Source organism: Oncorhynchus mykiss, chromosome 8 (assembly GCF_013265735.2).
Source record: "Oncorhynchus mykiss isolate Arlee chromosome 8, USDA_OmykA_1.1, whole genome shotgun sequence".
Lineage (NCBI taxonomy): Eukaryota > Metazoa > Chordata > Actinopteri > Salmoniformes > Salmonidae > Oncorhynchus > Oncorhynchus mykiss.
In genome coordinates, this window is record NC_048572.1 from 35,069,832 (window position 1) to 35,083,926 (window position 14,095).

At 43.7% G+C, this 14,095-nt stretch overlaps 1 protein-coding gene across 1 annotated transcript in view; it reads left to right on the forward strand.

Annotated features, from left to right (window-relative positions):
• LOC110529233 (MAM domain-containing glycosylphosphatidylinositol anchor protein 2) overlaps positions 1-14,095 on the forward strand; it is a 364,546-nt gene that overhangs the window by 270,517 nt on the left and 79,934 nt on the right. Inside the window, exons 11-12 of the mRNA XM_036985374.1 lie at positions 1,622-1,770; positions 6,661-6,838. Of these exons, the coding sequence (XP_036841269.1) occupies positions 1,622-1,770; positions 6,661-6,838 (327 nt within the window). The remainder of the gene's footprint in view (positions 1-1,621; positions 1,771-6,660; positions 6,839-14,095) is intronic.

Sequence of the window (14,095 nt, forward strand, 5' to 3'; positions counted from 1 at the left end):
CCAGGACATAGACATGTCTTATATGGGCAGAACACTTAAATTCTTGTTAATCGAACTGCACTGTCCAATTTATAGTAGCTATTACAGTGATAAACTACCCTGCTATTGTTTGAGGAGAGTGCACAACAACAAAAATATTTTATCACGGCATCTGGTTTGAAACATTCACCTCTGAATGTAAGTAATGTACTTACATTCAGTAAGCTTGCTCTGATTTGTCATCCTGAGGGTCCCAGAGATAAAATGTAGCATAGGTTTGTTTGCTAAAATCCATTTTTATATTCAAATGTAGGAACTGGGTTCAACTGTACAGTTTGAACCCCTGCTGTCTCTAAAATAATTCAAACAATAGCTTCACTCATTTGAACCAAATGGAAAGGGTTGGATACAGAAGAAGACAACAAATCAAATCAAATTATATTGATTACGTTCGCATACTGTATTTTGCTGATGTCATCTTCGGTGTACTGAAGTGCTTATGTTCCTAACACTAGTCTTAAAGCCATGATGTTGTGAGACAGAAATTTGCCCAGTGAACTTTTTACCCTTTGTTCTCTTTTAAAAAGTGACCCAGTCCCTTAGTTCTTTCCACTATGATGGCCCTTCTGGCAGGCAGACACCTGATGGAGCTGTGGTCTGTTTGGTTCACACTTCCCAGCCTGTGGGCATAAACTCCACTGATTGGTTCACACTCTTCAGACTGAGCACTGATATGCTGACCCTCCCAAGCCTGCAGGACTAAACTCTTAACTCTAGGGATCATTAAATGTGTCTGGGGGTCTGCATAGAGAGTCTTAATAAGTCATTGACGTAAACCGCCATGGCAGCTCTAATAGACTTTGCTGCCGGAGAGATCAGCAAGTTGCTCTATCTCATATTCATATTGTCAGATCACTGCATCGCTTTATTTGAGTTAACATTAGCCTCTGTCTTGACTATCGCTATTATAAATCCTCCCCTTTTTTGTTGTGCTTCAGTAGACTGAATTTCAACAGATACGGCTGTATGAACCGCTTCCTGTTTTGGTCTCAGCGAGAAGAGTGTAATACTGTCTTTAGAGAGTCTCCTTTTGAGTGCTTTTAAAAAAAACTATTAGTGTGTTTACTTTGACTTGTGAGGAATTTATTTTTGTTGGCTCTCTGTCTCTTCTGTAAAAAATGTAATATGTCAAGCAGCCCACTTCAGGACACAATACAGAACACACAGTAGGTTTCTGTCCTGACAATAACACAGTTGGCCATGTGGCTGGCGATCAAATCAAACAGCTTTCTTGACAAAATACCTGAGAAAGATTGACAGACTTCTGTAAAAAAAGAACTCACAACCCTGACTCCTCATCTAACTGTGGTAAATAGAGGGCTGCTGGAGGCAAGTCTTCTGGTTGATGCCTTGCAGACATTTTGTGGAATAATACTCAACATGACATATTTGCATTTTGGTAACCCAAAATAAATAGCAAATATTGTGCAGTATGTGACCTTCTTATTTATCTTGATCCAGTATCTCGGATACATATGGATTGGTTCCCTTACTCCCTCGATGCCACAGGTAAAGCTGAACAAAAATGGAAAATGCAAGAACAAAGATGAATTAGTCCTAAATATTGTTTTTTTGTTTACAGGGAAGGCGTATCCCCCAGAGTTCTACTACGACACGTACAGTCCTCTGTGGCAGAACCGACCTACAGTCTACGGCTTCAAACTGCAGTGGACCCAGATGAATCCCAACACTGTGGACCGCATTGTGGCCTACCGCCTCGGCATACGACAGGTAGGTGTGTGCGTGCGTGTGCATCCTAACTCTAACCCTGGACGTAGAAAGGCCTTACATATGACAGAAAAGGAACATGATAGAGGGAATATCAGAATAACCAGTCAGGGTCATAGACTCTCTGTAGGTACTCCCAGCCCATATTCTATGCATTGCTTGCTTGTTATTGTTCTCCTTGGACAGCTTCATCGGCCCAGTGGAGAGAGAGCACCATGTGGAGAAAGGAGTGGCAGCCATTGGTCCTGTTTACCTGCAGATGAAGGCTTCAGATGACAGGCAGTCAGCATTGATTCATGGTTGTCAATCTCTCTCTCCTTCCCACTACCACTGATCCCTCCTCTCTCTTGTTTTTTGATCACAATTTCTTATTTTCTAAGTTTTTTTTATTTTTTATATGCATATATATCTTTTTAATTTATTTAACTAGGCAAGTCAATTAAGAACACATTGTTATTTACAATGACGGCCTACCCTGGCCAAACAGGGACGACGCTGGGCCAATTGTGCGCCGCCCAATGGAACTCCCAATCACGGCCGGGTGTGATACAGCCTGAAATCGAACCAGGGTGTCTGTAGTGACACCTCAAGCACTGAGATGCAGTGCCTTAGACCGTTGCAATACCGCTGCAATTCTCTCTCTCTCTCTCTCTCTCTCTCTCTCTCTCTCTCTCTCTCTCTCTATCTATCCATCTATCCATCTATCTATCTCTCTCTCTCTCTCTCTCTCTCTCACACAGTCTCTCACAGTCTCGCACAGTCTCCTCTCTCTCTCTCACAGTCTCTCACAGTCTCTCACAGTCTCTCACAGTATCTCACAGTATCTCACAGTTTCTCACAGTTTCTCACACAGTCTCTTACAGTCTCTCACAGTCTCTCAGTCTCACACAGTCTCCCCTCTCTCTCTCTCTCCCTCTCTCTCTCTCTCTCTTTCTCTCTCTCTCTCTCTCTCTCTTTCTCACAGTCTCACACATTCTCTCACAGTCTCACACATCATAGTGAAAGACAATAGTCCCCCTTTTTCAACTGCATCTGTTGCGTCACCCAATTTTATCACATTAACACGTTGGTAGCGTCGTTAAACTGAGGCTTGATGCCACTTTATGTGGTCTCTTTCGTTGTACCCATAACCCCCTACTGGGACAAAGTGGCACCCTCCCTTTGGTCACAGCAGGCATTGACTTTCACAACCTACAGAAACATAATGTAGAAATGTACGCTACTGTAAGTCTCTGCATGATCCTGTCTGTCTGTTGACGCTCTGAGAATGTTGATTATGGCAGTCTTGATTACATTAACCACAACGATTACAGGGAAATATGCTATAGTATTTGTTAGCTTTTATTGGTTAAGTGGAAGCTCTTATTCAGAGCCACTGCATTACAGGCGACAGTTAAGCCTTCTGAACTGACGTCCTCACATTGAGTGAGTCTAATACCGAGTCTAATAGCTATAGGTATACTCCAATAAATAGTATAATTCCATTTTGTTTCCTACTACACCCCGTCCGGAATTTACGCTTGAAAAACACATTAAAACCGGGCTTGTTTCTGTACCTCAAGGATTTTTCTGTCAACAATTTCAGTCGGCTTGTTTGTTAATGAATTTGGTTGCATTCATGTGATTCGTTCATTCGCCGTGGGAGCCAATGGTACGCCGGCTTCCTGCTTGTCAGGCAGGCTGGTTTTCGAGAGCTTGCCAGGAAGACACATTTACTCTCCCTTCACTGGAATTCAACTGGTCCTCTTCACAATTTCACAGATTAGTTCTGCGCTGGTGCTAAAATGGGCCGACAGTAATTCCGCAATCACATTAACATTATAATCTATTTAGCTGTTTGGAGAGAAAAAGAAAAGGCAAGGAAATAGTCCCGCCTGTTTGCTCTCTCTTGCTTTTGTTTTTTATTTCCTACCTGGCATGCAGAAAATCGTTGTTTGCGAGAATTCATTTTCTTTTACACTTTTTTTCCTCCCAAGGTAGTGGAGTGCATCTCAACTAGGCTGTGTATCCCAGGCCTCCCTACCTGCTGTTGTCTTAGATACAGGAGGTATTATGCTTTCGGGAGTTAAGAGGGGGCCCATCGGTAACATTTACCTTGAAGGTGAGCCTCTCCTTCATGTTTCATCTGCCAAGAAATGATTGAATCTTGACCCTTTTTCTTTTCCACTTTTCTTCCTTCGCAATGAGCATTCTGTTTTCATCGCTCTTTGCGATTGAGATGGCGATGGAACATGAATGAGTAAGGAGGAGAGGGGGAACGAGAGGGAGAGGGAGAGTGAGAGGGAGGAAGGAGGAGGAGTTTTTCCTTCCTTCATAAATAAATAAATGTTTAGATACCCCCGGTAGGACGCTGAGCGGAGTGAGCTGAGACAGTGGTGCAGTAATGAAAGCGTTGGCACATGGACCACTCCTCAGCTCTATCTGCTATTTATAGCCATGAGCAGAGCAGCTAACACTACGCCTGTTCTGTTATGTTCCCCCTCCATTCCCACATAATCATTATCATTTCCCCTTCGCCGCTGCCTTTGAATTAATACTGAGGGCTAGTGTGTTTTATGCCTCTATAATGGATGGCTCTCTGTTATTGTCTGGGGCCTGGTGTGAAAGACAGACAGACCGACAGACAGGCGGACGGGTAGAACAGGCCGGTTGGGCCGAGGAAAGAGAGTGTGAGGCCCTAGTTGAAAGGAAAGAGCGTATAGGAGCGAGGAGAAGCACAGAGCAGGATCACGGCCCACCTTGGCAGTCATGGCTGCTGTCTGTCTGTGGGCTTCACTTCTGAACACTCTACTTCCATGTCAGCCCACTGCAAATACAAGGCAGCTTTTCTATGTCTACTCTCTATGTCTCTCGCCTTCTTTTTCTCTCTCTTGTTCCAGCCTTCTTCCCTCCTGAAGCATCCTCACGCTGCAATGACAGCCTTATCCTTTTTACTCTCTCTTTCTCTCACTCTTTCCCTCCTTCTCTCATGCGTTGCAATGAAGAAATGACAGCCTCTTCCTTCTTCCTCTTCTCTTTCTGTCTCTCTCTCGCGCCTCCTCCTCCTCAGTCAATTGATCTGTCAGTCAGTGTTGGATCAGTGAGCGGGGCGAGGAGCAGCACAGATCAATAGCAGCAGACTAATTACATGCAGCCAATCAATCTTTCTCTGTGTCTCCCCCTCCCCCTCTCTTTCTGTCTCTCTCTCTCTCTCTCTCTCTCCCTCCTCTATCTCTCTCTCCCTCTTCTCTCTCGTTCTCTCTCTCCTAATGTTGAACGCCACTTTGATTAGTCCTGCGTTTCACTCTGCACCCGTCTCTTTGATCAACTTCTCTGGTTCTTAAAGGTACCATAGAAATCCCACAAACTGTTGCTGCAATCTAGTGAATGTAGATGTGATATGGCACTCTGCCTCTGTCTGACTCCCTGTGAAGAAACAGTAGGAGTGAAAGGTAATGAGTTACACGCAGAAAATGATAATTGCATCAAGTCAAACAAACAATAATGGGAGAATAAAACAGAAGTACCAAACCTAAAGAAGTTAAACAGAGACGCACTGTTGCAAATCACATTAAAATAGTAAAAGGCTTCTGTAATGAGCAATTATAGATTTAATTAACTATTTAAAAGACAATTCTGTTCCCTGATGGTGGAAAGATGGAGTCATCAGCTTCCATTTGTTCAGTCAGAGTTTGAGGCAAAGTGGTTCTGGAGCCAAGATTGGCATTTAAGGCCTCCATCTGCCCCTAACAGCATTGTACACACTTCATCATTCACGCACACGCACATGCATGGATACTCGCATGCACTCATATTGTATGCACACACACACACACACAGACACACACACACTTCATCAAACTCATCTCCAAACCCTTCCAATTCATGCAAATTAGCAGAGGGGCCTTTTGGACTCTGTGGTATAGCGGAAATGAAAGGGCGAACTGTTACAGCCTGTCTACAATTATAAATAACAGACAAAACCAGAGCTATTTACCTGTGAACCTAACTCTTAGTTGGTAATTACACAGCAGACACACACTGGTTAATTACTTAATTGGCACTGGCCTACCAAACACACACCCACAAATGCACGCACACACACACACACACACACACACACACTGCGCATCCTTAGAAACTCATCCATCGCTTCTCTCTCTCCCTCTAGTCTCACTCTCCCTTCCTCTCTATCCTGGCAACACACATTCACAATGGCATATGGTGACTATTTGTGATGCAGGAGCTGTTACCATTCTCTTTTCCAGGTCTCTGCTATCCTAACTGATCCTCTAGAAGAAAATACATCCCTCTTTCCCTTATTCTCTCTCATGCTCAAGCCCTTTCATGGTTCCCAATGAATGTGCAATGCATCACTTGCCTCTTTGAATTCCACACTGGTTCAAAGCCACGTTGCAATTGTATCACCAGGCATGAATAGCAGGAGCCGTGTGAGGATGACTTAAATTAGATCATCACCTGAAAGAGCAACGTCTAAAGATGTGATGGGAAAATTCTGTTTACGGTTAGTCTCTTTTAAGGCAGGGGCACGGTCTGTGTGATGCGATGCATAGAGAAGCATATGGACCATGGTTAGAGGGAAACTTCAAAGATGACCATGTTTGATAAGAGGCTGTTGGTAAGGATGAGAATGAAAAGGCAAGAAGTCTTGAGAATGCATCACTACTGGTCATGCCCCCTTCCCCTGTAGAGATTTGTAGACTACATTCATGACACGTGACTCATTCCAATTCATTCTGTTTCAACCTGTGCTCACTTTTCTTCTCTGTGTATGAAGGCAACGCTGGTTTGAATCACCGGAATGTGGGAGTCTCATAGTGTTCTTTACACTGTGTGTGTGTGTGTGTTAAGTATGTTCATTCTAACTCTGTTGTCATGTGTCCTCCCGTCCAGACGGGGCTCCAGAGGTGGTGGGAGCAGGAGATCCCCGTGGATGGAACCATCACCAAGGGAGAGCTGAACACACACAACCTGACAGAGCTCATCAAGCCTGCGGCCTACGAGGTGCGCCTCACCCCCATCACACGCTTCGGAGAGGGGGACTCCACCATCAGGATCATCACCTACAGTGGTGAGTAGACCATTGGAATGGTCTCTGTATGTTTAGGGTTACAAATTCCTGTAATTTCCCCAAAATCCCAAGGATTTACAGATATCATGGTTGGAGAATTCTGGAAATCCTGCTAATTTCTTCTGATTCCAGGAATATTCTTAGACATTTTGGGAAAGATACTAGAATTGTATCTATTTGATTGGGAATGTAACAACCCCAAGCAGGTGTATATTGTATCAAAATGAGGAAAACTGTTCAATGTGAAGTGTGGATGAAGTCAGTGGTCTCCTACTCTGGGACTGAATTACAGCTACAAGGTAACATCCTTCATTAGGTATGTGTGTCATCCTGTGATGATGTAGTCATGACAACTAGACCTCTAAACACAGCGGGGTTGAGGTTGTTAACAACAGGAAGACGAGGCAGGTTGCTAACAAACAGAAAGGTCAGTTGTCAGGGAAGATAGTCAATGATTATGATATTGACTAGATCATCCAGTGCCCTAATAGATAATAAAGTGCATACATATTGATCTGACAAAATCAATTAGATTGTTGACAGCGATTGAAGCTATCTATGCTAGCTTGGCTATCTATGCTAGCTAACGCAAAATAAAATGTTGACAAAAAAAAAAGCTACAGGGAGCTAGCTTGGCTATCTATGCTAGTTAACGCAAAATAAAATGTTGACAAAAAAAAAAAGCTACAGGAGCTAGATTGGCTAGCATGCCAACCCTGAGAGCCAAAAACACATACAGTGCCTTTGGAAAGTATTCACTCAAGTCTTTGCACACCTGGATTGTACAATATTTATTTATTTTTGAAATTCTTCAAGCTCTGTCAAGTTGGTTGTTGATTATTGCTAGAAAGCCATTTTCAAGTCTTGCCCTAGATTTTCAAGACATTTTAAGTCAAAACTGTAAGTAGATCACTCAGGATCATTCAAAGTCATTGTAGACTGCAGTGTAGATATGGCCTTGTGTTTTAGGTTATTGTTCTGCTGAAAGGGGAATTTTTCTCCCAGTGTTTGTTGGAATGGAGACTGAACCAGATTTTCCTCTAGGATTTTGCCTGTACTTAGTTGTATTCCGTTTCTATTTATCAAAAAACAATCCCTAGTCCTTGCCGATGACAAGCATACCCATAACATGATACAGACACCATCATGCTTGAAAATATGACGAGTGGTACTCAGTGATGTGTTGGATTTGCCCCAAACATAACACTTTGTATTCAGGACTAAAAGTTCATTTCTTTGACACATTCTTTGCAGTTTTACCTTGTTGCAAACAGGTTGCATGTTATGGAATATTTTTACTTTGCACATGCCTTCTCCTTTTCACTCTGTCATTGAGGTTAGTATTGTGGAGTAGCTACAATATTGTTGAACAATCCTCAGTTTTCTCATCACAACTATTAAACTCTGTAAGTGTTTTAAAATCACTATTGGTCTCATGGTGAAATCTCTGAACAGTTTCTTTCTTTTCCGGCAGCTGAGGAAGGACACCTGTATCTTTGTAGTGACTGGGTGTATTGATACACCATCTGAAGCCTAATTAATAACTTCACCATGCTCAAAGGGATATTCAGCATCTGCATTTTTTATTTGTACATATCTACACTATTTATACAAAAGTATGTGGACACCCTTTCAAACTAGTGAATTTAGCTATTTCAGCCACACCTGTTACTGATAGGTGTATACAATCGAGCACACAGCCATGCAATCTCCATAGACAAACATTGACAGTAGAATGGCCTTACTGCAGTGACTTTCCACGTGGCACCGTTATAGGATGCCACCTTTCCAACAAGTCAGTTCGTCAAATTTCTGCCCTGCTAGAGCTGTCCACGGTCAACTGAATGTGCTGTTATTGTTTTTATTTTTATTTAACCTTTATTTAACTAGGCAAGTAAGTTAAGAACAAATTATTATTTACTATGAGGGCCTACCAAAAGGCAAAAGGCCTAAAATTAAATTAAATACAAAAATAGGACAAAACACAGATCACGACAAGAGAGACAACACTACTTAAAAAGTAGACAACAACATGGTAGCAACACAACATGGCAGCAGCACAAAACATGGTACAAACATTATTGGGCACAGACAACATCACAAAGGACAAGAAGGTAGAGACAACATTACATCACTCAAAGCAGCCACAACTGTCAGTAAGAGTGTCCATGAATGAGTCTTTGAATGGGGAGATTGAGGTAAAACGGTCTAGTTGAGTGTTTGTTGCAGCTCGTTCTAGCTGCAGTGAAGTGAAAAGACGAGCGACCAAGGGATGCTTTGGGGACCTTTAACAGAATGTGACTGGCAGAACGGGTGTTGTATGTGGAGGATGAGGGCTGCAGTAGATATCTCAGATAGGGAGGAGTGAGGCCTAAGAGGGTTTTATAAATAAGCATCAATCAGTGGGTCTTGTGGCGGGTATATAGAGATGACCCGTTTACAGAAGAGTATAGATTGCAGTGATGTGTCCTATAAGGAGCATTGGTGGCAAATCTGATGGCCGAATGGTAAAGAACATCTAGCTGCTCGAGAGCACCCTTACTTGCTGATCTATACATTTAGTCTCTGTAACCTAGCATGGGTAGGATGGTCATCTAAATCAGGGTTAGTTTGGTAACTGGGGTGAAAGAGGAGCGATTAAGATAGAGGAAACCAAGTCTAGATTGAACTTTAGCCTACAGCTTTGATGTGTGCTGAGAGAAGGATAGTGTACCATCTAGCCATACTCCCAAGTACTTGTATAAGGTGACTACCTCAAGCTCTAAACCCTCAGAGGTAGTAATAACACCTGCGGGAAGAGGGGCATTCTTCCTACCAAACCACATGACCTTTGTTTTGGAGGTGTTCAGAACAAGGTTAAGGGTAGAGAAAGCTTGTTGGACACTAAGAAAGCTTTGATGTAGAGCGTTTAACACAAAATCCGGGGAGGGGCCAGCTGAGTATAAGACTGTATCATCTGCATATAAATGGGTGTGAGAGCATCCTACTGCCTGAGCTGTTGTTGATGTAAATTGTAAAGAGCGTGGGGCCTAGGATCATGCCTTGGGGTACACCCTTGGTGACAGGCAGTGGCTGAGACAGCAGATGTTCTGACATTATACAGTGCACTCTTTGGGAGAGGTAGTTAGCAAACCAGGCCAAAGACCTCTCAGTGACACCAATACTCCTTAGCCAGTCCACAAGAATGGAACGGTCTACCGTATCAAAAGCTTTGGCCAAGTCAATAAAAATAGCAGCACAACATTGCATAGAATCTAGGAGAATGGTGACATTTTGAGGACCTTTAAGGTTGCAGTGACACATCCATAACCTGAGCGGAAACCAGATTGCATTTGATAGACAGGGCACAATAGAAATAGGCCTATAACAGTTAGGATCAGCTTGATCTCCACCTTTAAATAAAGGACGAATGCTGGCTGCCTTCGAATAAATTGGAACCTCCCCAGAGAGAAGAGACAGGCTTGGCGATTATAGGGGCAGCGGAAAGTGAAGTGGAAATGTCTAGGCACAACAACGGCAAGCTCACAGAACGGGACAGCTGAGTGCTAAAGCGCGCAGCGCGTAAAAATAATCTGTCCTCGGTTGCAACACTCACTACCGAGTTTCAAACTGCCTCTGGAAGCAACGTCAGCACAATAACTGTTCTTCGGGAGCTTCATGAAATTGGTTTCATGGCCGAGCAGCCGCACATAAGCTTAAGATCACCATGCGCAATGCCAAGCGTCTGCTGGAGTGGTGTAAAGCACTCTGCCATTGGACTCGAGCAGTGTAAACGTGTGCTGTGTGCTCGCAGATCAACGGACGAATCTGGGTTTGGCGGATGCCAGGAGAACGCTACCTGCCTGAATGCAAAGTGCCAAGTGTAAAGTTTTGTGGAGGAGGAATAAAGGTCTGGTGCTGTTTTTCATGGTTCGGGCAAGGCCCGTTAGTTCCAGTGATAGGAAATCTTAATGCTACAGCATACAATGACATTCTAGACAATTTTGTGCTTTGGGGAAGGCCCTTCCCTGTTTCAGCATGACAATGCCCCCGTGCACAAATCGAGGTCCATACAGAAATGATTTGTCGAGATTGGTGTGGATTAACTTGACTAACCTGCACAGAGCCCTGACCTCAACCCCATCAATCAGCTTTGGGATGAATTGGAATGCTGACTGCGAGCCAGGCATAATCGCCCAACATCACTGCCCGACCTCACTAATGCTCTTGTTGCTGAATGGAAGCAAGTCCCTGCAGCAGTGTTCCAACATCTAGTGGAAAGCCTTCCCAGAAGAGTGGAGGTTGTTATAGCAGCAAAGGGGGGACCAACTCCATATTAATGCCCATGATTTTGGAATGAGACGTTCGACTAGCAGGTGTCCACATACTTTTGGTCATGTGGTGTATTATTCGGTGCCCTTCTTTATGAAGCATTGAAAAACCACCCTGGTCTTTGTGGTTGAATATGTGCTTGAAATTCACTACTCGATTGAGGCATTTTACAGATAATTATATGTGTGGGGTAGAGAGATGGGGTAGTCAATAAAAAAATCATGTTAACCACATTTGTACTCTTGCACTTACAGGCTTGCCATAACAAAGGGATAAACATTTCTAAAAACATAATTCCACTTTGACATTATGGGGTTTTGTGTGTCGATCAGTGACAGATCATCTTAATTTAGTCCATTTTAAAGTCAGGCTATATCACAACAAAATGTGGGGAAAGTTAAGATGTGTGAATACTTTCTGATGTCTGTTAGCAAATCTAGTTAAGCTTTAAGATCTGTGATTGAGAAGCACTCTGACACTGACTGTGCTGCTAGGTTGTCACACACCGTCTGCCTGCCTGCCTGCGATGCTGTGTTCTTCAACCTGAAATTATCTGCTGCCTGACTGCTATAGTTTTGAATTATTCCATTTTACTGCAGCTCATCAGAGCTGTGAAAGGCTACTGCTGCAGCGCTGAGCGGCTCCAAGCCCCAGTGTGCTCGTACGTGTGTGTGTGTGCAGGTGGCTGTGAAAATGGCTAATTACTGTACCCTAGGCCTAGGAATGGGCCTAGGACTACACTACCTTCCACTACTACACAACCGCAGGATAGCAGAAAGGCTGTATGCTAGGGATTGGCTTCCCCAATCAAAAGCCCTGGATTAATACCAAGGTTGGCGCTAAAGTAAAGGACAGGACTACCGCACACAGGGCTATCGTAGACAACCCTGAAACTACAGTCGGGGACAGGAATAAGTACAACAAGGCCCTCTATGACCTCCTGCAGAGTCATCAGCAAAAGGACAATATAAGAAAAAGGTGGGATCATATTGCACAGGCTCCGCCGCCCGCTGCATGTGTTAGGGGCTACAGTCCATTACGGAAGACCCAACTGTGGTCTGCCAAACGATGCCTCTCTACCAGGTGAACTCAATTCATTTTATGCACTCTTTGACAACAACAACATCGTGCCGGGTGTGAGGGCCGACCCAGAGGATTGGGTGATCTCGCTCTCCGAGGCCAACGTGAGAAAGGTCTTCAATCAGGTCAACACCTGCAAGGCTACGGAGCCCAACGGTATTCCAGGTCGGGTTCTCAGAGCATGTGCAGAACAGCTGGCAGGCATGTTCATGGTAGTTTTCAACCTCTCCTTGTCCCAGTCTGTAATCCGTAATCCCCACTAGTTTTAAGATGACCACCATCATTCCTGTCCCCAAGAACTCTAAGGCTTCATGCCACAATGACTACCGCCCTGTAGCACTCACTTCTGTAATCATGAAGCGCTTTGAGATGCTGGTTCTGGCACACATCAACTCCACCATCCCAGACACCGTAGACCAATCCACATCAACGGGGCAGCAGTGGAGCAGGTCGAGAGCTTCAAGTTCCTCTGTGTCCAAATCACTAAAGACTTCAAATGGTCCAAAAGGGAGCAACCTCCCTGTCAGGATGTTTAAAAATCCTCTAAAAGTTTTACAGCTGTACCATTGAGAGCATTTTGATTGGGCTGCCTGGTATGGCAATAGTACTGCCCTCGATCATATGCTGCTGCAGAGGGTGGTGCGCACAGCCCAGTACATCACTGGGGCCGAGCTCCATGCCCTCCAGGACATGTTTTTTAATTGTATTTATTCAACCTTTGTTTAACTAAGCAAGTCAGTTAAGAACAAATTCTTATTTACAATGATGACCAACTAAAAGGCAAAGGCCTCCTGATGGGGATGGGGGCTGGGATTAAAAATAAATCAAACAAACATACAGGACAAAACACACATCACAACAAGAGAGACAACTAAACGGTGTACAAACATTATTGGTCCCAGACAACAGCACAAAGGACAAGAAGGTAGAGACAACAATACATCACGCAAAGCAGCCACAACTGTCAGTAAGAGTGTCCGTGATTGAGTCTTCGAATTAATAAATTGAGATAAAACTGTCCAGTTTGAGTGTTTGTTACAGCTCGTTCCAGTCGCTAGCTACAGCGAACTGGAAAGGCAAGCGACCCAGGGATATATGTGCTTTGGGGACCTTTTACAGAATGTGACTGGCAGAACAGGTGTTGTACGTGGAGGATGAGGGCTACAGTAGATATCTCAGATAGGAGGGAGTGAGGCCTAAGAGGGTTTTATAAAAAAGCATCAACCAGTATTTATATCAGGCGGTGTGGTAGGAAAGCCCGGAAAAAGTTTAAACGCTCCAACCACCCAAGCCATAGAATATTCTCTCTGCTTCCACACGGCAAGCAATACCGGTGCAGTCCAACAGGCTCTTGAACAGCTTCTGTCCCCAAGCAATAAGACTGATAAATACCTAACAAAATAGCTAACAAAATAGCTACAGACTATCTGAGTTAACCTTGTAACCTTATTGATCTTTTATTTGTTATTTTTGCACTGCCTTTATGCACACTCACAGGGCCCTACACTCTCACACACACACACACACACTCACTCTATCTGATCACTCACACATAATATGCACATACATTTATACTGACTCTACACACACTCACACCCAGTCACATACAAATTGCTGCTACTCTGCTTATCTTATTTCATGTTGCCTAGTCACCTTACCCCTGACAGGGTCAGTTCCAATACCATATTTACAATGTACAGGGGTACTGGAGTATATATACATACAGCATCTACCTCCATCACTCCAGTACCCCTGCACATTGTAAATGGTAAATTGTAAATGGTATTGGAACTGACCCTGTATATAGTATGCTTACTTACTTATTGTGTTCTTCATATTTCTTCTTATTTCTCATGTTTTGCTTGT